The following is a 24443-nucleotide window of genomic DNA, read 5'->3' as shown; positions in this document are numbered from 1 at the left end:
CAAAACTCTACGGTTTCTCTTCAGTCTGAATCTTCTCCTGCAGTTTCAGTTCTTGAGCTTCACACACTTAAATGCACAAACACTGATCTTCTGAGATGCTCAGTTTAAAAGCCGACCTGTAAAACCCCACACACCGATCACGGTCTCTCACTCTTGATAAGCTGTGATGGGCGTTTTCTCAGTCTCAAGATGAATGCAGTCGACCAATCACGACACACTGGGTCATCAGACCAATCACCCCAAGATTAGCATCATGCAAAAGTACGGTTCGGAGTAAATGAATCACTGAGGTGTAAAACTCTCTCTTAAAGATTAAGAATATGGCTTCACCTGTGTATGAAGTCTAAGATGTCGCCTTAGCTCTGAAGTCCTCAAAAACGTTTTGCTGCAGTGATCACATTTGTGTGTTTTCCTTCCAGTGTGGATCAGCTTGTGTTCATTAAGGGTTGATGATCGTGCAAAACTCTTCCCACACTGAGCACATGTGAACGGTTTCTCTCCAGTGTGAGTCCTCTCATGTGCTTTCAGGTATCCTAAATGTCTGAATGTTTTGTTGCAGTGTGAACACACGTACGGCTTCTCTTCAGTGTGAATCATCTGGTGTCGTCTCAAGTCTGCAGCTTTCATAAAGCTCTTCCCACAGTCAGAGCAGACAAACTCTTTCACACCAGTGTGGATCTTCTGATGCTCTGTTAAATGCGACTTCTGCGTAAAACTCTTCCCACATTCAGAACATGAATACGGCCTCTCGTTTGCATGAACTCGAAGATGTCTGTTCAGCTGTGCAGACCTAAAATATGCATTGCCGCATTGATCACATTTGTGTGGTCTCTCTCCAGTGTGGATCTTCATGTGTTCATTAAGGTGTGATATTTGTGTGAAACCTTTCCCACACTGCGAACATCTGAACGGTTTCTCTTCATTGTGAATCATTTTGTGATATTTAAGCGTACCTGCAAGTCTGAATCTCTTGCCGCAGTGCGAACACTCATACGGTTTCTCTCCAGTGTGAATCTTCTGGTGCTGTTTCAAGTATTCAGCTGTAGTAAACGTCTTCTCACACTCAAAGCAGACAAACTCTCTCACACCAGTGTGGATTTTTTGATGTTGTGATAAACTTTTCTGTCGTCTAAAACTCTTTCCACACTCAGAGCATGAATACGGCTTTTCTGTTGTGTGAACTCTAAGATGTTTCCTTAGATCTAAAGGTCTCAAAAACGCTTTGCCGCACTGATCACATGTGTGTGTTTTCTCTCCAGTGTGAATCATCTGGTGTGAATTTAGGTTTCCTGAATGACTGAATCTCTTGTCGCAGTGTGAACACTCATACGGTTTCTCTCCATAGTGAATGCTCTGGTGCCGTTTCAAGTATACAGCTGTAGTAAACGTCTTCTTACACTCAAAGCAGACATGCTCTCTTACACCAGCATGGATTTTCTTATGTTGTGATAAATCTGTCTGCCGTGTAAAACTCTTTCCACACTCAGGACATGAATAAGGCTTCTCCGTTGTATGAAGTCTACGATGTTTCTTTAGATCTGAAGCCCTCAAAAATGTTTTGCTGCACTGATCACACTTGTGTGTTTTAACCCCAGTGTGGAGCAGCTTGTGTGTTTTCAGGTTTCCTGGATGATTGAATCTCATGTCGCAGTGTGAACATTTAAAAGGTTTCTCTCCAGTGTGGATCATCATGTGAAGCTTGAGAGTCTGTCTGCGGCTGTAACTCTTTCCACACTGAGTGCAGGTGAAACCTTTAACAGCTGTTCTTTCTACCGAAAAACTATCTTCAGTCTCTGACTGAGTTTCTTCTTCCCTCTTGACCTGATGTTTCTCCTCATCTTCACTCAGTTCTTCACTCTCCTCCTTCACCTTCACATCTGAAAATTAATAAGTCACATTTTAAGAGTCTAGTTTTTACCCATACAGTCAGCTGGGTCATGGACGAAAGTGTGGCGGGCGCTGCCTTCACTATTCTGCCACCCAAGACGGCCGCTTAGGTCGTCTCTATGGACATGAGATTGTGCACAGCATGCAGCATTTAGGTAGAAATGAAGGGTCGTAGGTGTTTGTTTCTATGATCCACAAGGTTTGTTGCATGGCTTTCCCCGTGATGCCATCAGGGTTACAGATACAACCAAGCTGTTTGTATGTTGCAAACATTTTTGTGAAGAGAGCTGTAGAATGCTGGACTTTGTCTTTCATCAGTTGAGTTTGTTACCATTCAGACTGAACGGGTGTGTCATTGCTATTAATTGGGGTTATGGTTGAGGATAGAGTAATAAGCTGGTGTTTAACTGCATTGCTTTAATGATTCTCTACATTGAGTTCACACATATACTCTGGATATACCCGTTAACGTCAATACCTCTTAGTATCAAAATGGCATTTTAGAACAAGAATGATCCACATCGTGTTTTACTTAGCATTTCTGAACAGCCCTCCGTCCGCTGAAAACGCACATCACGTGACCACAGACAGACACACACACACACACAGCCACACACTCTCATGTGCTCCTCTGAGCTCAAGAGTGCAGTGCACGTTGGACAGTTTATCAAGGATTCAATTCAATTCAGCTTTATTTGTATAGCGCTTTTACAATGTAGATTGTGTAAAAGCAGCTTCACATAAATGGTCATAGTAACTGGAACAGTGTAGTTCAGTTTTTAGTGGTTCAGTTCAGTTCAGTTTAGCGCAGTTCAGTGTGATTTTAAATCATAAATGAGAGTTCAAACACTGAAGAGCAAATTCATCGATGCGTAGCTCTACCAATCCTGAACCATGCGAGCCAGTGGCGACAGCGGAGAGGGAGAAAAAACTTCACCTGATAGGAGAGCGAAGAAAAAAAAGGATGTACCGCTGGATCACGTCTCACTTTAGTTGTTAAACGTGACATTCAGACATTCCGGGAAGTTCCGGGACTCTTAGCATTTGCAGGACTCAAAATGCCCGCAAACGAGTGATAATCTCCTGGATATCGTGCGGCTCCCTCCTGGTCCACCCCTGGATCCCTCCTCGCGCACTCTATCAACACCCCCCCCCCCTCCTCACATGATGACGATGCCATTGTCCATCGCAACGTTTCACTTTAGACATTGTACGATGCCAAATTGGTCAACATCACGCAACCCTACTGCCATTGTTCACGCACTAAACAGAAACGACTGTGATTGGCCGTGAAGGTCATCGGTTCACCAAACTCACCACTGAGTGTAACCACAGATACAGGGACACTAAAGTGTTTTAAAGCTGAGATTCATCAGCCGATCGCTCGTATGTCAGCTTATAGACAAACCAGCTGACTGAAGTGACTTAAAAATGCTCCGGTGTCCATGCAGGCCCGGATTGGCTAATCGGGAGGACCGGGAGAATTTCCGGTGGGCCGGTGCGTTTTTTGGCCGCGAGGGCCGGCATCCCTAGCTCCAGAATCTGTTGCTCTCAGCAGTCACACTTTTTAAATTTCTTTCTTTATTTATTTACTTGACCACAGCCTTCTTATTCATCATTTTACCTCATCTCTACTCTTTTTATCTATTTTCTCGCAGCTCAGTGAGCAGGTTGCAGCCTGCAGGTTAATGATGATATAACTTATAATATAGCTGTTGTGGTTCAGTGGATAGCACGTTAGTTTATGATGCCGCAGACCCGGGTTCGATCCTCGACTGAGTAATTTATTTTTTACATTTTTATTGTTAAGACATATAATACTGTAAGGGTTGTTGAACATTTTAAGTTCCAAATAAGCTGTTTTCTCAAAAAAAGACGTGATAGTGTCATTAGAAACTGATTTGGAAATGACCTTATTTTAATATAGTCAGTCGTGAACTGAGGTGGGCCGGTCTGAGGCTTGAAACTCCAGGGCTGAAAAGGAGTCCCATTCCGGCCCTGTGTCCATGTATCTGTGTTTATCCTGAAAATATAATATTCAATATTGTTTGCAAATATTGAAGAAATGCAGCAAAATTACAGCCGGCTTCCTTGTGTTCCTTCCTGATTTGAATTGTTGACTTGCTATGTTACTTTACTGCGATACACTTACACTCTGATTATTTGCTAAGTAACCAATCAGAGCACTCTCTTCAGCCGTTGCCGATTCAACATACTGAATTGGGCTAATCGTTTCAGACATTAATCCGACGGGAGGTGACATGTGGACAACACCAAACAAACTAGCCAGACTAACGCTGACCAATGAAGCCCAAAGGCCGACCACTGGCTTGGTGTGTCCCAGCCCTAATTTGCATTACCAATGCATTGTCAACATATAAAAGACTCAGGTGTTAACAAAAGAAATAAAATGACGCTACATTAAAGCCCGCTATCATCATTTTGAGGACGATTTGGTGAATGTAATGTTTGGTGAGAGTTTATAGATTGTAGAGAGGAAAATGGTTCCCTGTGTAAGACCAAAGTCTGTCAAATTTGTTCGTGCTGGAACGATTCAATAACTAATTTTCTGATGTCAAACAAGAGCTTCAGTTTCAAGAAAAGACCTCCTAATCATGTCTTGGAGTTCATTTGGATGTTGTGGGCTGAATGATGATGACTAACCATGAGGAAAATAACCTTAGAGCTCTGACTATTTATTTATATATATAGCAAGAGTCCAGTTTTCTCCAGTTATGATCCACGCAGAGGCGAAAACAAATGTCGGATTAACAACCTCAATGTTCTTCAGCCTCATTATTGAAGAGTAATGAATAAACACAAACCTATTAGTTCTTCAGTCTCTTCCTGTTTAATTCTGCAGGGTTCTGGATCACTCATCTTCCCACTGTCCTTCAATAAACTCTGTCTTTGTCTTTCACTGATGGAGCTTCAGAAGAATAAACAGAGAAATCTGATTCATTTACACTGATTGAGGAAATAAACATGATGTTATATCTTGTGATAGAATATGTGATTTGCTCAAGTCAGGTGTCGCTAATAACATTAACTTACATCTAAAAATCTGAATATTGATGAGCCTCAGACTATAAACACTCATTAAACTCACACTCACATCAATCCCATTATCTCCCTTCATATATTGCTCATACAAACACTGATAAACTCAAATACTCAGATTATATGTTGTGAAATTACAAATAAAAACATGTTAAAACACAAACACATTCACTCATATTGTCCTCTCAGAGCTGCTCTCTGCCTGCTGTATTGTTTTGGTCAGCAGACACACAGATAGAGGTGAACTCAATGCAGAAACTAGTCGCAGATTGTCGCTTTAATAAACTGTAAAGTGTGTTTTATTGTTGTGTAAACACGAGAAAAAGCGTCAACGACTCACCTCAGCTCTGAAGACTCGACGCTGAATGACCGCGTCAGCGCTGACGTCATCACGGCGAAGCGGGAGCAACGGTGAAGCAACAAAACCCCGCCAAATTAAAAGCTGACAAGCCAAAACAACAATTCATGATTGAATGAGATATTTCTAAAATAAACTATTGCTGAAGTAACTGAAATTTGTTTTCAATAAAATGTAAGAATGTTAAGTTGTTTACAAACACCGAATTAAAAAAAAAAAAGTATCACATCTTTCATTGAAAGTGTACAGCTTTTCTTTGTTGAAAAAGTCAATAAAAGACTAACAGCCTGAAAACTTTCAAAAATTTTACGTGTACCTAATTATATTTATATCAGGAGGCCAGTGTTGGAGGCCAGTTTCTTAAAAAAGTAATAATGACAAGTTACTGACTACTACTGGAAAATTATACTTTGATTACATTACTAATTACTTAATGTAAAAAGTCATCAGATTACTAATTACTCTGCTTTGAAGCTACGTTTAAAACATATCAAATATACCTATAAAAATACAAAATAAACTGCAGCTCTTTTAGTTATTTAATATTCACTGAGAAACATTACAATTTGTTGATCACAGCAGTTTGACGTATACATAAGACTTAAAGAGATAGTTCAACCAAAGCTTACAATTCTCTCATCATTCACTATTCCAAAGCTGTTCGTCTTTTTTTTTTAACACAAAAGAACACATGAAGAAAACAGGATACCACTGGTATCCATAGTATGAAAATCACTGTGGTGAGGTATCCTCTTCACATTCAGAAGATACCTTCACTTTCGATCCTGCACACAAATCCAAATTTGAGTTGTGCCACTGTGTTTTTGGGCGCCAATGTCCTCCTTGATGACGAGTATTGTCATCGAATGCTTTCTGTTTAAGTGCTTGGACAAGATGCTGGTCGAGTTAAAAGCGATGGAAAGTTCTGGACATAAGACTGACTTTCACAGCAATATTTTAGTTCAATGGTTCCACTTGAAAAAAGCAGCCGCTCTCATCAAAGAAGCATTTTTTTCTTCTAAAGACTGTATTTGTAATGTAATGTGTGTGGCCAAAACTCTACGGTTTCTCTTCAGTCTGAATCCTCTCCTGCAGTTTCAGTTCTCGAGCTTCAATATTAGTCTTCACAGACTTAATGCACAAACACAGATCTTCTGAGATGCTCAGTGTGGTGGGGAGAGCATGGCCGAACACCCAGAAAGGGGAGAGAGCGAGTGGAGACACCGGCGGCTGGTCAGTGGCCCAATCAGAAATAATTATTAACACCTGTTTTCTCTAGTGATTGAGCCGGAGAGACACTGGCTGCGTTCGAAACCGCCTACTACTCAGTAGGTACTGCATTTGAATGTAAACGCACTACTCGGCCGTTCGAAAAGTACGCTCTATACCAGTGGTTCTCAAACTGTGGTACGTGTACCACTAGTGGTACGCAGGCTTCCTTCTAGTGGTACGCAGAGTAATCCAATATCAATGTCATATATACAACATATATTTCAAAATTGATCAAAAATGGTTCATATATGAATATGATGACATATAGCCTATATTTATGAGGTCCAAGCAACATTTCCAGGTTGTTTTATTTATTTTTTTACATATAAGCACAGTACAGTGTTAATGTTCAAACTATTTATAATGTTTAAAGTGGCTGATAATAATAAAAATTCTTAATAATAGTAGTTAATCTGTCACGATTTTAAACTGCAGAGTTGTAGCTGCCTTACTGGGCCTACTACGCTACTGTATTTCAATACTGGTCATTATGGTGGTACTTGAAGGGACAATTTTTTTCTGAGGTGGTACTTGGTGAAAAAAGTTTGAGAACCACTGCTCTATACAGTATGAATGTGAAAAGTATGAATGGAATTCAGACGTACTACATCCGCCATTTTGTCATGGTCACAGGACCTACCTGCGTCAGATGCGTCGCTCTACTCCCATTCATGAATTCTCTCGTGGGGCATTATGTGATAGGATGCGCACTCCAGAATCTCGCCGGAAGTAGTAAGTCATCCGGGTACTTCTCGCATACTGATTTTCGAATTCTATGAATTCAGACATAAATGCGTCCCAAATCGCATACTTATGCACTATTCTACGCCATTTTGTAGTATGAATAGTGTAAGTAGTGTGTTCACACTGAAAACTCTAAAAATAATAAGTGCACTTTAATTACCCGGATGATGCACTCATTCGGCCGCTAAAATGAAGTGTGTAATGATGGACACTTCACACACTCAACGACCGCAGGTTTGCTCACGTAGCGGAAGGGGCGGAGCTATCGGGCGCACATGTTGGATAACTTTATTTATTTTGGATGATGAAAGCAAAATTATCCTACAAGAGTGATTATTATAGCGCCTTCCGATGGTGAATGCGGTTATACTCACGGCAGGTATTATTTGATAATTCGGTCGTTTATTTCACTGATTTGGCAACCGTCAAACATCATCAGGGAAACGTTTTGAATTTCCGCTTAGTAAAAAAACATTAGTGCGCCATTTGGGACGACACTACATACATATACTATGCTGTTGAGTGTGTAAGTACATAGTGCATGAGTGCATAGTGTGCCATTTGGGACGCAGCTATACTGATTATAGCGTACTATATAAGTATGGAAGTATGCAGTTTTGGACACAGCCACTGCCTTAAGAGAGCTGGAGAGACCACTCGAGAGAGAGCGAGCCGAGCCACTGCACGCACTTTTAAACCTTGTGCTATCGGACACTCAAAATAAAGAATAATTTTCTCTTATCTTATCGACTTCTTCCCACAACAAAGAACGTTTCTACACTCAGTTTAAATGCAGACCTGTAAAACCCCACACACCAATCATGAGCGCTGTCACTCTTAATAAGCCGCGGTGTGAGTTTCTTTTCAGTTTCTCACTGAACGCTTAAAATCAAATGGGAGTCGTTGGGATCATTAGATAAAAATAAATGCATATTATAAGACAATGACAGTGTTCTTTGAGCTTGAATTCACATCAGCCTGTTGTTGGAGACCCCAAAACCAAACTTTTACCTTTTATAATGCACAACAGGGGCTGTTTAACTGAGAAATCTGGTGTTGATATAAAGAGTTTTCATTTCGTTGAGGTGTAAAACTCTCTCTTAATGATCATGAATAAGGCTTCACCTGTGTATGAAGTCTAAGATGTCTCTTCAGCTCTGAAATTCTCAAAAATACTTTGCTGCAGTGATCACATTTGTGTTTTCTCTCTCCAGTGTGCGTCAGTATGTGTTCAGAAAGAGTCGAAGATCGTGTGAAACTCCTCCCACACTGAGTACAAGTGAACGGTTTCTCTCCAGTGTGAATCCTCTCATGTGCTTTCAGGTATCCTGAATCTCTGAATGCTTTGTTGCAGTGTGAACACACGTACGGCTTCTCTCCAGTGTGAATCAGCTGGTGTCGTCTCAAGTCTGTAGCTTTCATAAAGCTCTTCCCACAGTCAGAGCAGACAAACTCTCTCACGCCAGTGTGGATCTTCTGATGGCCTTTTAAATGTGACTTCTGTGCAAAACTCTTCCCACACTCAGAACATGAATAAGGTTTCTCCTTTGTATGACCTATAAGATGTCTCTTCAGGTCTGCAGGCCTCGAAAACGTTTTACCGCAGTGATCGCATTTGTGTGGTCTCTCTCCAGTGTGGAGCATCATGTGTTCATTAAGGTTTGATACTTGTGTGAAACCTTTCCCACACTGAGTACATGTGAACGGTTTCTCTCCAGTGTGAATCATTTTGTGATATTTAAGGATACCAGCCAGTCGGAATCTCTTGTTGCAGTGTGAACACTCAAAAGGTTTCTCTCCAGTGTGAATGCTCTCGTGTATTTTCAAGTATTCAGGTCTAGTAAACGTCTTCTTACACTCAGAGCACACAAACTCTCTCACTGCTGTGTGGATTTTCTTGTGTAGTGATAAATCGGTCCGTCGTCTAAAACTCTTTCCACACTCAGAGCATGAATAAGGCCTCTCCGTTGAATGAACGCCAAGATGTCTCTTCAGCTCTGAAGGCCTCAAAAATGTTTTGCTGCACTGATCACATTTGTGTGTTTTCTCTCCAGCGTGGATCATCATGTGATGCTTGAGATCAAATTGAGAGCTTAAACTCTTTCCGCATTCAGTGCAGGTCAAACCTTTCACAGCCGTTCTTTCCATGAAAACACTGTGTTCAGTCTTTGATTCAGTTTTGGTTTCAGTTTTGACCTGATGTTTCTCCTCATCTTCACTCAGTTCTTCACTCTCCTCCTTCACCATCACATCTGAAAATTAATAAGTCACATTTTAAGAGTTTAGCTTTTATCCATACTGGTGTCATTATGCTGCTGCGCTGTCAGCTAATCGTGACATGAACTGCACTCGGCAGTGAAAGTGAAACCGAAAGTGCACATCATTTAAATCAGGGGTGTCCAAACTGGGTCCTAGAGGGCCGGTGTCATACATATTTTAGTTCCAACCGCAATTGAACACACATGAACCTGCTAATCAAGCTCTTACTAGGTATACAAGAAACTTCCAGGGAGGTATGTTGAAGCAAGTTGCAGCTAAACTCAGCAGGACACCGGCCCTCCAACCGAGTTTGGACACCCCTGATGTAAATGATCATATCGCGTTTTAGAGTTGATTACGACAAGCATTTGATTTGTTTTCTTTCATAGTGAGCACAAAGTATTGCACACAAGCGTTTAACAGTGTCAGAATAACTACTCTAGCCCAGGGGTTTTCAAACTTTTAGGACACACACCTTCCTTCAAGTTTGTCCAATTTTCACTACTGTCAATGCGAGCGCACATTGAAGAAGATGCCCAGAGGCGATATGAACGTGGAGATGCTTACTGCTCTGTGAACACTATTCATTTCTTCATCGCTAGAGCTGGAGCTGCTGTTCGAACCATCCATGCTTGTTCGAGTCACCAGTAAATTTAACAGCAAGCGTGTGAACTTCCACTCCTCCACTTCTTCTGTGTTATAACCGGGTGTCAGAACCTTATAGTTGTGCAGCGCCATCTAAAGCCTGGCTTATACTTCTGCGTCAAGTGACCGGCGTAACTCACGGCGCATGCAACACGCGTAGCTGTGCATTTATACTTCTGCGCGCTGTCTCTGTTGGTCTGCATTGACACTTCCGAAACGCTAGTGGGCAGTGAGGTTTAAATGTTCCTCTGCGTCGAGTTTCTTCTCTGCTGTCTTGCTTTTCCTGAACACTTCCGGGATGTACAACTTGCTCAAACTCGCTCATTTTGAGGCAGGAACCGGCGGACGTGCAACAACTTTAACTATGAGGTAAACACAAAACAAAACTTTCCATCCAGAGCTCCTTCACGGGACTCCACACTTGTAAACAATCGCTCCATTGGGCTCGCGCCATTCACGTGGCTCTCTCCAGACTCGTAAGCGATACCAAGCCGACCAATCACAGAGCTTGCGATACGCGTTGTTGCGACGTGTAGTTACATTTTTTGAGAGGTGCACGTTAGCGACGCTGACGGCCACGGCGAAGGGCTATGCGTCAGCGCCGTAGCATACGCCGGCGTTTGACACAGAAGTATAAATCAGCCTTAACGTCAAAAGAGTGATTTAGCATACTCTTCTGCTTGTCGCCAATGAAAAGCGATTGGGTTTGAACACTGAAAAACGTGTCGTAAAACGCTGCCAATAAACGCAAACTAAAAACATCCCGGTGTGTAGGAGCCTTTATTCAGATTAAGGCAAATAACTATTAGAGATGTCCATGTAAACGTAGTCAGTATGTCTTCAAAGTAAGTGAAAGATCCAGAAGGACACAGCCTACTGCTGATCTTATACAGGAGGGCACTTTTTCGTCAGCCGGCTCACCAGTTTCACTTTCATTCACAGTTATTATTTTTAAAAGCACCTGCTCCATTTTATTTGTATATAATTTACCTGAACGCATTAACTCTACAGGTACCTGACATTAATTATATTCCCTCTAGTAAACGCATTAAAATCATCATTATAATTTACTCAAGTGCGCGCTTCACACAGTTTAGAAACCGCTGGTCTAGCCTCTATCTGGGCTTCGCTCCAGCAAATGTGTCTGAAAATCTAATATTCGATATTGTTTGCAGATATTCAAGAAATGCAGAGAAATGTAACAACCTCACTGTTGTTCAGCCTCATTATTGGAGAGTAATGAATAAACACAAACCTATTAGTTCTTCAGTGTCTTCCTGTTTAATTCTGCAGGGTTCTGGATCACTCATCTTCTCACTGTCCATCAATAAACTCTGTCTTTGTCCTTCACTGATGGAGCTTCAGGAGAATAAACAAAGAAATCTGATTCATTTACACTGTTTGAAGAAATAAACATTATGATGTTATATCTTGTGATACAATATGTGATTTGCTCAAGTCAGGTGACACCAATAACATTAACTTACATCTAATAATCTGATGAGCCACAGACTATAAACATTCATTAAACTCATCACTCACATCATGAAGTCTCCTTTCAGATACTTTGAGATGTTCCTCATACAAACGTTGATAAACTCTTGCACACTAACAAAGTAAAACTCAAATACTCAGATTATATGTTGTGAAATTACAAATAAAAACACAGAAAAACTAACACTAAGCTCATATTGTCCTCTCAGAGCTCCTCTCTGCCTGCTGTATTGTTTTGGTCAGCAGACACACAGATAGAGGTGAACTCAAATGCAGAAACTAGTCGCAGATTGTCGCTTTAATAAACTGTAAAGTGTGTTTTATTGTTGTGTAAACACGAGAAAAAGCGTCAACGACTCACCTCAGCTTTGAAGACTCGACGCGGAATGAACGCGTCAGCGCTGACGTCATCACGGCGAAGCGGGAGCAAAGGAAGATCAACAAAAACTCGCCAAATTTACATGTGTTTTTAGGCACTAAAACCGCTGTTAAAATGCACTAAACTCAAACGTAATAGGATTATTTCATAGCTGACGGGCATAAGTATAAAACTGTACATTCTTAAAGTAATGAAATTGTTTTTAATAAAACATAAAAGCATTTTTTCTTACAGGTTCACTCATTGATTTTCTTTTCGGCGTAGTCTCTTTATTAATCCGGGGCCTCCACAGCGAAATAAATAATTTTACGCAGCGGATGCGCTTCCAGCGGCAACCCATCTCTGGGAAACATCCACACACACTCACTACAGACAATTTAGCCTACCCAATTCACCTGTACCTCATGTCTTTGGTCTGTGAGGGAAACCGAAGCACCCGGAAGAAACCCACGCGCACATGAGAAAAAACAGGTAAACTCCACACAGAAATACCAACTGACCCAGCTGAGGCACAAACCAGCGACCTTCTTGCTGTGAGGCGACAGCCCTTCCTACTACGCCACTGCCTCGCTTCTTACAGAATCAGAATAATAAATTAATCATATAATGATATTTAATTATTTACATGTCAAGAGCAAAGCTATTTATTCTGGTTTAATCTCCATCGACTTAAGTAGAAGTTTTTTGTTTCTAAAATTTATTTACGTCTAATGCAAAACACTTTTTGTACAGGGCGATTAATCGAAGATGATTTTCATGTCCAATCTTTCAGTGATGCTGGTTCCAGTAAAATCTCATTTAAAATAAAAGTGTTGCTGTTCTAACCCATTATTAAGATGTTATTTGTAGATTTATCCATTATAGAGTGAAAGTATCATTAGCACATGTTCTTTAGGCCTGTGACTCTGAGCATTTCACAGCTGAAATTCTGAGCATGAGTTCAAACATTTGGGCACAACAAAAAATAACGTTTGGTGGTGCAATACACATAAGTTGTATTTAATTTTTTGGACGATGAAGACTATACAGAGTTATTTTGCATATTTTCACACCATTTTCTTGTCCAAATATCTACATTTAAAAAATTACTATATATATATATATATATATATATATATATATATATATATATATATATATATATATATATATAATACACAATTGGCAGATTATTTAGCTTGTTGTAAGGAAATTACTTCATTATTATTTCTGAAAACAAAATGTATCTTTGTACTTTTTAAAGCACCCTGATTTAATAATTCTGATATATGGGAAAGCATTCAATATTCAATATCTCTACCTGAGCACTGTTAAGACTTCCCAGACAAACAGCTATTAAAATGGTCTGAGAGGGAACAATCAAACATCTGATGAAATTGTATTGATATGGCAATGTATATCGCAGAAAATTAAACATCGCAATATCAGGTTTCTGTAGATGTAAAATAATTCCGTTAATATCAGTAGGCTTTTATTACTGTTATTCTCAAACATATGGTAAAATAAACAATACTGATATTAGGACAATGTGTAGGTGTACTGTTGGATAAGATGCTCAATTTTGTATAGGCCTGGAATGGTGGACTTGAACAGACTTTACATTTGTCCTGGTCATTAATGCACAGTAAAGTGATGACATCAGAATACAACAATATATAATTGTAGCTTTCTCTAAGCAGATATGTGTTGTGTTAAGTGACAGAAAACCAAAGACTTCATCAGGCCGTTTAGCAAATCATTCAAATCTGGTGTCTATTAAATGTAGATCTGAGACTACTATAGAAAAAACAGCTAAAACTGTTAAGTTAGCGCTTTTAAACATCAGATCGCTCAACAATAAGTCTCTTTTAGTCAATGATTTTATCAACACAAATTGCCTTGATTTTATGCTTTTAACTAAAACTTGGCTAGATGACAGTTGTAGCGCAGCAGTTCTGAATGAAGCAGCTCCTTTAAACTTTGACTTTTTGAGTGTTTGCAGAGCTAATAGGAGAGGTGGAGGCATCGCTGCCCTGTTTAAAGATGTGTATGAATGTAAACAAGTGTCATTTGGTGACTATCTGTCTTTTGAATATCTGAGTATAGCACTAAAAGGTGCTCCACGCATCTTACTAATCATTATCTACAGACCTCCTAAATATTCTCCAGCTTTTATTGAGGATTTTACAGAGCTGTTATCAATAGTAACCTCTGAATTTGATTATTTTAGTATTGCTGGGGATTTTAATATTCACATTGATAATCCAGAAATCAATGCTGTAAAAGAACTGATGACTGTTTTTAACACTTTTGATCTGACTCAGCATGTTCAAGGACCCACACACAATCGTGGACACACTCTTGATCTACTTATAACTAAGGGTTTACACATTTCATCAACTGTTGTTAAGGATGTGGCACTATCTGATCATTTCTGTATCTTTTTTGATATATTGATCACTCCAGCTATTAAAGACAGATCAGTCTCTGTCAGAAAGAGATGCATAAATGAGAACACTAGTGAGCAGTTTATGAAGGCCATATCACTAGCACCAAGTATATCTGCAGATTCTGTTGATTCTCTCCTTGATTTATTCAATTCGAAAATTGAGAATGTCATAAATGACATCGCTCCTGTTAAAGTCAAGAAGATGACTGGCAGGCAAAAGGGATCTTGGACAAGGTCACCGAGAGTACAAATGATGAAAAGACAGTGCAGAAAAGCTGAGCGTATGTGGAGAAAAACGAAACTAGTAGTCCATTATAACATCTACAAAGACAGTCTTCATGCCTTTAATATGGAACTAAACACTGCTAGACAGACTTTCTTTTCAAGCCTTATAAACAGCAACTTAAATAATGCTCGTACACTCTTTGCAACGATAGAGAGACTCACAAACCCCCCCAGTCAGATTCCCAGTGAGCTCCTCTCTGAAAGCAAATGTAATGAGTTTGCTCATTTCTTCACTGATAAGATCAATATTATCAGAAAGGCAATCAGCTCATCCAATCAGCCAAGTTGTGTCGATATCAAACAAGCTCAACCACAACTTAAGAAATCAGACACTATGTCTGATTTCATGGCAATTAACAGCAAAATCTTAGAAGAGACTGTGCAAGTTATGAAAACATCAACCTGCAGTCTTGACACGCTCCCCACATCATTCTTCAAAACGGTGTTTACATGTTTAGAAATGGATCTTCTTAAAGTGGTAAATGCTTCACTTCTATCAGGGGTTTTTCCAACCTCACTTAAAACTGCAGTTGTTAAACCCCTCTTGAAGAAGAGCAACCTGGATAACACCCTATTGAGCAATTACAGGCCAATCTCAAATCTCCCTTTCATTGGCAAAATCATTGAAAAAGTTGTTTTTAACCAGGTTAACAAGTTCTTAAACTTCAGGGGGTGTTTAGACAATTTTCAATCGGGGTTCAGAGCACATCACAGTACAGAGAGCGCTCTTATAAAGATAATCAATGATATACGCCTAAATACAGATTCAGGTAAAATAACAGTGCTGGTATTGTTGGATCTCAGTGCTGCATTTGACACTGTCGATCACAGCATACTTCTGGATAGGCTGGAAAACTGGGTCGGGCTATCTGGCACGGTCCTCAAATGGTTTAGATCTTACCTAGAAGGTAGAGGTTACCATGTCAGTATAGGTGACCATAGGTCGAGGTGGACACCCATGACGTGTGGAGTCCCACAAGGCTCGATTCTTGCACCTCTCCTGTTCAACCTTTACATGCTCCCTCTAAGCCAAATAATGAGAAAGAACCAAATCTCCTACCACAGCTATGCTGATGACACTCAGATCTACCTAGCCTTACTGCCTAATGACTACAGCCCCATTGACACCCTCTGCCAGTGCATTGATGAAATGAGCAATTGGATGTGCCAAAACTTTCTTCAGTTAAACAAAGAGAAAACTGAAATTATTGTGTTTGGAAACAAAGATGAGGTTCTCAAGGTAAATGCGTACCCTGACACTAAGGGTCAAACGACAAAAAATAAGGTCAAGAATCTTGGTGTGACTCTGGAGTCAGATCTGAGTTTCAACAGTCATGTCAAAGCAGTCAGTAAATCAGCATACTATCATCTCAAAAACATAGCAAGAATCAGATGCTTTGTTTCTAGTGAAGATTTAGAAAAACTTGTTGATGCTTTTATCAGCAGCAGGGTGGATTACTGTAATGGACTCCTCACTGGCCTTCCTAAAAAGACAGTCAAACAGTTGCAGCTCATCCAGAACGCTGCAGCCAGAATTCTAACCAGAACCAGAAAATCAGAGCACATCACACCTGTCCTCAGGTCTTTACACTGGCTGCCAGTTACATTCAGAATAGATTTTAAAGTATTATTACTGGTCTATAAATCACTAAATGGCCTAGGACCTAAATACATCACAGATATGCTCACTCAATACAAACCTAACAGATCACTCAGATCTTTAGGATCATATAAACTAGAAGTTCCAAGAGTTCAGTCAAAGCAGGGTGAATCAGCTTTTAGCCACTACGCCCCTCGCTGCTGGAATCAGCTTCCAGAAATGATCAGATGTGCTCCAACATTAGGCACATTCAAATCAAGACTGAAAACACATCTGTTTAGCTGTGCCTTTACTGAATGAGCACTGTGCTGCGTCCGACAGATTGCACTATCATGTTTTTCTCTTCTTCTTCATTCTTTTATATCACATTTTACCTGTTTTTATGTTTTGTTTTGTTTTTATGCATTTTTGTTATTTGTTTTTATTTTTATTTATTTATTTATTTATTTTTTTTTTTTTTACTTGTTTCTTTTATTCTTGTTTATGTAAAGCACTTTGAATTGCCATTGTGTATGAAATGTGCTATATAAATAAACTTGCCTTGCCTTGCCTTGCCTTGCCTATAATTATGAAGTTGAATTATTATGTTTGAGACATGCTTGCAATCTGTCATTGAAAACATTATTAGACCATTTCTTTTCAGTAGCGAAATAAGACATTCATCATTATCAGACTCCTTCCTGCATTACATTCAACTTTAATTGGACTGGAGTAGTTATACTCGTACTGTTAAATACTTTGTGTTCACTATGAAAGAAAAACGTATGCTAGTCATAATTATAGCTTTAAAATGCGATTTGTTCATTGAAATATGGTGTTTACTTTCGGTTTCACTTTCACTTCCGAGTGCTGTTCATATCATGTCTGCCATCACTTTGAGAAAAAAACACACATGCAAACTATACTTCCTGCATGGCTTTCAAACTAAATGTTATTTACAACTTTATTACCTGATATTCACAGCCTATGTAGGTTCTGTTTACTAAAGTACACAGGGGCGCACACGACCTCTCTAAACACACAGCTCACGGTCAGCTCTTGTGCGATTTCACAGCCACAAATACGTCATTACATGAAATGACATTTTTGGGTGAATTATAGCTTACAGTCAGAGGTCGCGTTAACTGAATATTTTCCGTCATTGACAGATTTTTTTCAGCAGTGATGGAAAAATCTGAAGGTGATCCGTCATTTTGACGGACTATGCTGAAGAGGATCTATTGTAATGTGTAGCTAACTGTAATTCCCACTCCTGTCCAGGTGATTGCGATTGTCCTTGTTTTGTCTCCTCTTGTAACCGCTGTGTAGTTGCAAAAACCTGTCAACACTCCCGTTTTTCCCAAGAGTCTTACGTATTTCCGATCCATCTCCCGTATCGTTCTATCTCCCGGAATGCAAGTTCATTATTAAAATATGAACGAACAAAGCAATTCGAAAATGTGCTAATTAAATGACGGTCAATAACAGGTTATGACGGGATTTTTACAACCCTCTTCGTCAAAATGATGGACAATGAGAAAGTCTAACGCGACCTCTGCTTACAGTATGTGACTCTCATCTCCATTTGGAGGTGTCCATGTTGCTGAGCTAAGTATATATAACAATGTGAAGACTTGTGCGGCCTCCTTCATGCTTCTCTCCTGAACTTATATAATTGGCAGAATCCGAGAGATGCTGGATTAAGATCGTGTGTAGGGTAGAATCAAGATCGCGATCTTTTTCCGATTAAAGCTGCGGTTGCACTAGAGTTTTAGCTTGCGAAATTCTGTCGTACAGCTCTGCGAAAAGGGGCGGGATTAAACAAGATAATTAGACGTGTAAAAAAAAGTGATTGCTCTATATTTTACATTTCTGTCCAGAGAGGTCATGTTTTGATCCACGATTGGTCTCATGCAGTCAAGTGATGTGATTTCGCAGGTCAGAGTTCACCAAGCTTGAGCTTTGCACAGCAGCGAACTGCGAAACTTGATGGATGACCTTGCGTATCCAGTCTGATGCATTCGCGTGCGTATGAATGGAAGTCTATGGGGAGAAAAGTCCAGTGTGGCCGCAGCTTAAAGGGCCATGAAACCCCCTCGTTTCAGCAGGGTGTTTTCACACCTCTACTTTGGAAAAAGTCAGAAAAGTGGGCGTGTCCAGCTCTGTTTAGGGGGGAGTGTCGGAGGAAGAAAAGTGGGATGGTGTGGGAGTGTCAAGTGATGGTGTTTAACCTACATGGACATCTGTAGTCGCATTATTTGCCAAATTATTAAATGGTGGACTTTAACTGCAGTTTGGCTCTTTCATTCAGGGAATTCATTCATGCCCCTCGCGACAAACAAGATATTTGATTCGAGGATCTGCTCTAAGCGTGTATTTTTCATGCAATGTTTGATACCGCACGGCGAATGAGAGAAAAAAAAAACCTCCGCATTTCCCGGAAACTTAGATGCACACGGCAGGTAGCGTCAGAAAGCCGCGTGTGTTTTTCCGGTCACAAAATGCGGTGAAAATCCTACACGAGGTTAAAGTTTGGTTGTGGTGCTAACATGTTTACACTCGGTGCAATAGTTAACTTAATTCGATACAAACAAACTGAATAAACAAAGAGCACTGGTCGCTCACTTACCAAATCTGTAGAGACAGGACAATCACCAGCAACTAGAGCCGCGTCTTTATTAAGAGAATACTACAAGCGAATCCGGATCTCAGCGTTTGCAGATGAGAACAGCTCTCAGGTAAACAATAATCCTCCTTAGACACGTAAGTTATTGTTGTCGAGCGTAGCGTACACTGTTATTCCACACGTGAGTCTGAGCTCTCACAGAGAGAAAATGAAAACAAAACTTAACTGTAGCAAACTATAAAAGCAACACTTCACGCTTGTTTTGCCAACACAACGTGGCGTCTCTGTCGTCTAAACATTGTGACAGCAATGAATATTAATGAAGTTGCACAATAGAGCGCACTGATTGGTTTGAACCAAGCCTTACTCATGCATTAATGCATCACACTGTATACCAGTCTGCACGCTGGAATACACGCTATTATGTCATGACCGTGACGCAGCTTCAAAAATTCGTTTCAAACCGGAAGTACGAATTTGCTTGAAAAAACGCAAAAACAACCAATTTACACTTTTTAGTGAAATATAGGTGTCTTAATAGTGTTTTTAGCAGTGTGGGACACATATACCACTGTCAACAGCTCAAAACATGTGTTTTGGTGTTTCGTGACCCTTTAATCGTGCAGCCCTAATCAGGTTTTTACAATCCCCCATTAGCAAACGATAGGAATTCATTAACATTCACATAATTCAACGGTGAAAACAGATGTTTATCTATAAGTTGGAAAGCATTTGTAAAAATTGGTTGGAAGATGTTAATCAACGTCTAAAATTCTTTCTTAATGAACAAGAAGGCTTTTCTTTCGTATGAACACTACGATGTCTGTTCAGATGTGAACGCCTCAAAAACGATTTGCCACACTGATCACACTTGTGCGTTTTCTCTCCAGTATGGGTCAGCATGTGTGAATTCAGGGATGATGAAACTCTGAAACTCTTCCCACAATGACTGCATGCGAACGGTTTCTCTCCAGTGTGAACCCGCTCATGTGCGTTCATGTGTCCTATATGACTGAATGTTTTGCTGCAGTGTGAACACATGTACGGTTTCTCTCCAGTGTGGATCATGTGGTGCTGCTTCAAGTGTCCAGCTGTAATAAAAGTCTTCTCACACTCAAAGCACACAAACTCTCTGACACCAGTGTGGACATGCTGATGCAGTTTTAGATGTGCGTGCTGTGCAAAACTCTTTCCACACTCAGGGCAAGAGTAAGGCTTCTCGTTTGTATGAACTCTAAGATGGATCTTCAAGTCTGAAGGCCTCAGGAATGTGTTGCTGCATTGATCACACGTGTACGGTTTCTCTCCAGTGTGGATCATCTCGTGTGATTTCAAGTGTCCAAACTGACTGAACCCCTTGTCGCAGTGTGAACACTTGTACGGTCTCTCTCCAGTGTGGATCATCATGTGAAGCTTGAAAGGGCGATTATAACTGAAACCCTTTCCACACAGAGGGCAGGTGAAACATTTCACGGCTTGGGTTTTACTTCTGACATGATGTTTCTCCTCATCTTCACTCAGTTCTTCACTGTTCACCATCACATCTGAAAAATTAGGTGAATAAGTTGCATTCAAACAGGCTAGTTTTTAACCATATAGTCAAACGGCTCCAATTGTGGCCATTTAACCAGACGCTAAATAAGTCTTTTATGTCTCCAGAATGTGTCTGTGAGGTTTCAGCGCTCCTTAAAGTCCCTTTAAGGCAAGTCATTTCACTCGGCGGCCATCACTCAGGCATTCTGTTTGAATATGAAAAAATCAAATTCTCCAAAACTACTTGCCAAGCTTACGATTAAACTTAAAATTACGAATAACCAATAAAACTAAACAACATCTGTCTATTTAGTTTCATTTTTAAATATTCGTATCATACAAAATCTGCATAAACTGACATCTGGTCCCAGCCCCTCCCCCGGAGAATTGTCATTCTATGGCAATCACTGATTGGGTCCTGTACTAGAAGGCGGGTTTTATTCTTGATATAGCAATAGCTGATTGGCTCCTGTATTAGAAGGCGGGGCTTCATTCGCCATATTGGCAGTTACACTTTTCCCCATTCAAAAGTTCACGAGTGGCATGTCTTGTGTATTCTATAGTCTTTAGCCCCTTTCACACAGTGATACCGGTAAATATCTGGAAAATTTCCGAAACGACTTTACCGGTAAATAAAAAAAAGTGCTGTTCACACAGACGAGGATGTTATGGAATTTTCCCGGAAAAGACCATTCACACAGCCACTCCAAAATAGCTGTAAATTCTGATATCACTGACCAGAAATGAGCTCTAAACGGCGGCGCTTGTATTTGACATTTGACTACATTACTAACTCTGTGGATGGATCAGTGTTAAGAACAACTTCGATGAAAATATAGAGGAACGCTTTCGCATGTCGAGATGTTCATGATATGCGTGCGTGCTGGCGCTCATGGCTGCTTCACGCGCACACGTGACGCGTCAAGCAACTGAAGGAAGCAGAGCTTGAAGGTAAACAAACAACAACTTATCATAAGCATGGTATCCATAATTATTTCCACAGTCGGCATTAGGATGAACATATAAACGTTATCTGACTTACATCCAGCAGATAAATGTGTCTGGAAAAATATTCAAAGGCTTTTATTCTCATAAACCATACGGCCGTGAATGCGTCTGACTGTTTGGTTAAAGTAGACGTCTAACGTCAGCACGTTCCTGACTTGCACGCGCTCTTTCCGGCAATCCTTCTGTGTTCACACAATGCAGCATTACAGCAAATTACAGCTAATGTTACAACTTCTCTCTCCGGAAAATAGCTGGAACTATTTTCAGAAAGGGCCTGTTTACAGTTTTCCGGAAAGGTCTGTATGTGTGAAAGGGGCTTTTGTTTCAGCTCAATATACACATCAGATCATTTGTTATACCCAGTTGAAAATGTCAAAGTGAATTGTAACGTTGTTGGGCCTTTAAATCAGGGGTGCTCAAACTTTTTGTTACGAAAAGTGCAAATACTAAACTTCTTTTGAGGGCTATGGGTCGACGGTAAATATACCAAACTGTACCGCATTAAAGTTACCATGGTAATTTCCAAATGTATTAATATTTCAAAGATAAATAGGAAAAAATACTTTAACTGTATTAATAGCGATACATTTTTGTACATTTTATTATGAAGATCTTCCAATAAGACATAAACAATCCTATTTATAACAATATAATTCAATCCGGAGTACGATAATGATGCTGCCTTTGCCTTGATTTGGTCGCTGATGTTTTCTGCATTGTCCTCTGTCAACTGACAGCATTTACTTTAAAAAAAAATCTGATTTATTCAAAACGTTGAATAATTTATTCAAAACGTTACACACTTTGTGTCAGCTTTTTTAATTTAATAAATTTGTATTAAATTGAATGAATATTCAAAACATCTAAATGAAAAATGTAATTTTAGTTAGCTTTTTTGTAGTTCAACAATTAAACAAACAAAGGGTTTAAGTTAGAAATGATAATCTCTGTTAAAGGCATTTCCTACAATCTTCTCCCTCTTTTCTCAGATAGGATGACTGTCCAAATCAAAGGTTACCATAGGCCTACTTTAGCCTGTGGACTATAGTTTGAGCATCTCTGCTTTAAATGCAAATGAGGAGCTAGATCTCCCCGCCCACTCAAATCAAGTTCTCCCACACCCACCTTTGGGACACTATCATACACCCAGCGCAAAAAGGCACAAGACTTGTTTGGCCCGACGTGTTATTTTCAAACTATCGCAATCTTAATTTTCCGTTTTAAATAAACCCATTTCAGAAAGATTGTGGAAAAAATCGTGATATATTTATGCCCTATTGCACAAGCCAAATATATATAACACAGTATCAAATAAACACAAACCTATTAGTTCTTCAGTCTCTTCCTGTTTAATACTGCAGGGTTCTGGATCACTCATCTTCTCACTGTCCTTCAATAAACTCTGTATTCGTCTTTCACTGATGGCGGCAGAGCTTCAGGGGAACAAACAGAGAAATCTGATTCATTTACACTGACTGAGGAAATAAACACATTATGATGTTACAGGCCCGTAGCAAGGGTGGGTTCAGGTGGTTCGAAAGACCCAGCCCTGACTGACAAAGGTCCAGAATTTGTCCCATACATGAGCTCATTTGTCCTGTTTTTACAGGTATTCTATAATAAATTGTGAAAATAACCCATTGGAGAAGGTTTTGAGAGGAATCCTGTGTTGGCTGTCGCTTCGTCATGGCTAAAGAAAGTTGAATGTGCTGGCTGGCCAGCTTGTTATTTGCCTAAAATAAGACAACAGGCTAGTTTTAATTTTAAACTTTAACAGATTCAAATTATTTTCCAATGATATATGATGTATACATTTGAATAATAATAAAAATAAGTATAGTTTTTATATTTCTTTACTCTGAATGTTTAGAAAATGTTTTTGACATCAAAACATGTGGTTATATAGTGCTTAAAATGTCACTAAAATTCAATATTTAAACCTCTTAATTAAATATAAAATAAAGCAAATAACTGCAAAAAGGTCCACTTTTGGGAAAAACCCCCACCCCTTTTACCAGGCTGGCTACAGGCCTGAGGTATATCTTATGATACAATATGTGATTTGCTCAAGTCAGCTGACACCAATACAACGAACTTAATGTGGCAATTTGTAGATTTTTTAGACATCAGTATAATGAATATTGGAATAACTCTAACTTTTGACATGAAATAAAGAGGATTTCAGCAGCTCTTATGATATTGATGAACTGTAAACACATTAAACAGCCATTTAGGATCAGCAGCAGATCAGCTCTTTTTATATATCATTGTATTTATGTTTAAAGGATAAAACAATTACTATTGTAATTAATTAAATTGTATATTTTCACGTTTACCTCAATACTTAGTTTAAATATTATCCACGTAACGTTACGCATAGCAAATAAAGTATTTTGATTGTTAGCAGTAGCAAATCCATGTAGAGAAACTGGGAAAACAGAAAAACCTTTTAAGAATAAAGAGCTTAATGTAATGTTTTCTCCCTCTACTGTCGCCATATATTCCCACTCTTTCCAGTCACAGATTATACTTCACGATATTGATAATACAAACGTGGAAAAGGAGTTTCCTCACACAAGTAGTTTTCCTCTCAGAGCTCCTCTCTGCCTGCTGTATTGTTTTGGTCAGCAGACACACAGATAGAGGTGAACTCAATGCGGAAACTAGTCGCAGATTGTCGCTTTAATAAACTGTAAAGTGTGTTTTATTGTCGTGTAAACACGAGAAAAAGCGTCAACGACTCACCTCAGCTCTGAAGACGCGACGCTGAATGAACGCGTCAGCGCTGACGTCATCACGGCGAGGGGGGCGCAACGACGGTCATCAGTTTTGCAAAAAAAAAAAAAAAAAAAAAAAAAAAAAAAAACAGGTCATCAGTTTTGCTAA

The 24443-nt window shown here is 39.7% G+C and overlaps 2 protein-coding genes across 5 annotated transcripts in view; both read right to left on the bottom strand.

Moving 5' to 3' along the window:
• Nucleotides 1–24443, bottom strand: part of LOC101883071 (zinc finger protein 502) — a 236288-nt gene that overhangs the window by 8485 nt on the left and 203360 nt on the right. Inside the window, exons 1-3 of one of the 4 annotated variants that reach the window (XM_087302254.1) lie at nt 5288–5343; nt 4713–4816; nt 331–1877 (exon numbers count right to left, since the gene is read on the bottom strand). In XM_087302254.1, coding sequence (XP_087158380.1) covers nt 331–1877; nt 4713–4816; nt 5288–5337 — 1701 coding nt within the window. In that variant the 5' untranslated portion in view covers nt 5338–5343. Of the gene's footprint in view, nt 1–330; nt 1878–4712; nt 4819–5287; nt 5344–24443 lie in introns of those variants that run through there. The other 3 variants (XM_087302256.1, XM_087302257.1, XM_087302255.1) reach the window with 3 other exon arrangements.
• Nucleotides 17325–24353, bottom strand: LOC147838320 (uncharacterized). The gene is made up of 4 exons (XM_088651637.1): nt 24303–24353; nt 22881–22990; nt 19628–20560; nt 17325–18464 (listed from the first exon to the last, which is right to left on the bottom strand). The coding sequence occupies exons 1-3, from the start codon at nt 24350–24352 to the stop codon at nt 19776–19778; spliced, it is 945 nt and encodes a 314-aa protein (XP_088507763.1). The 5' UTR covers nt 24353; the 3' UTR covers nt 17325–18464; nt 19628–19775.

The sequence above is a fragment of the Danio rerio genome, chromosome 22 (assembly GCF_052040795.2).
Source record: "Danio rerio strain M-AB ecotype USA chromosome 22, GRCz13ab, whole genome shotgun sequence".
Taxonomy (NCBI): Eukaryota; Metazoa; Chordata; class Actinopteri; order Cypriniformes; family Danionidae; genus Danio; species Danio rerio.
This window is presented reverse-complemented; position numbering and strand designations above follow the sequence as displayed.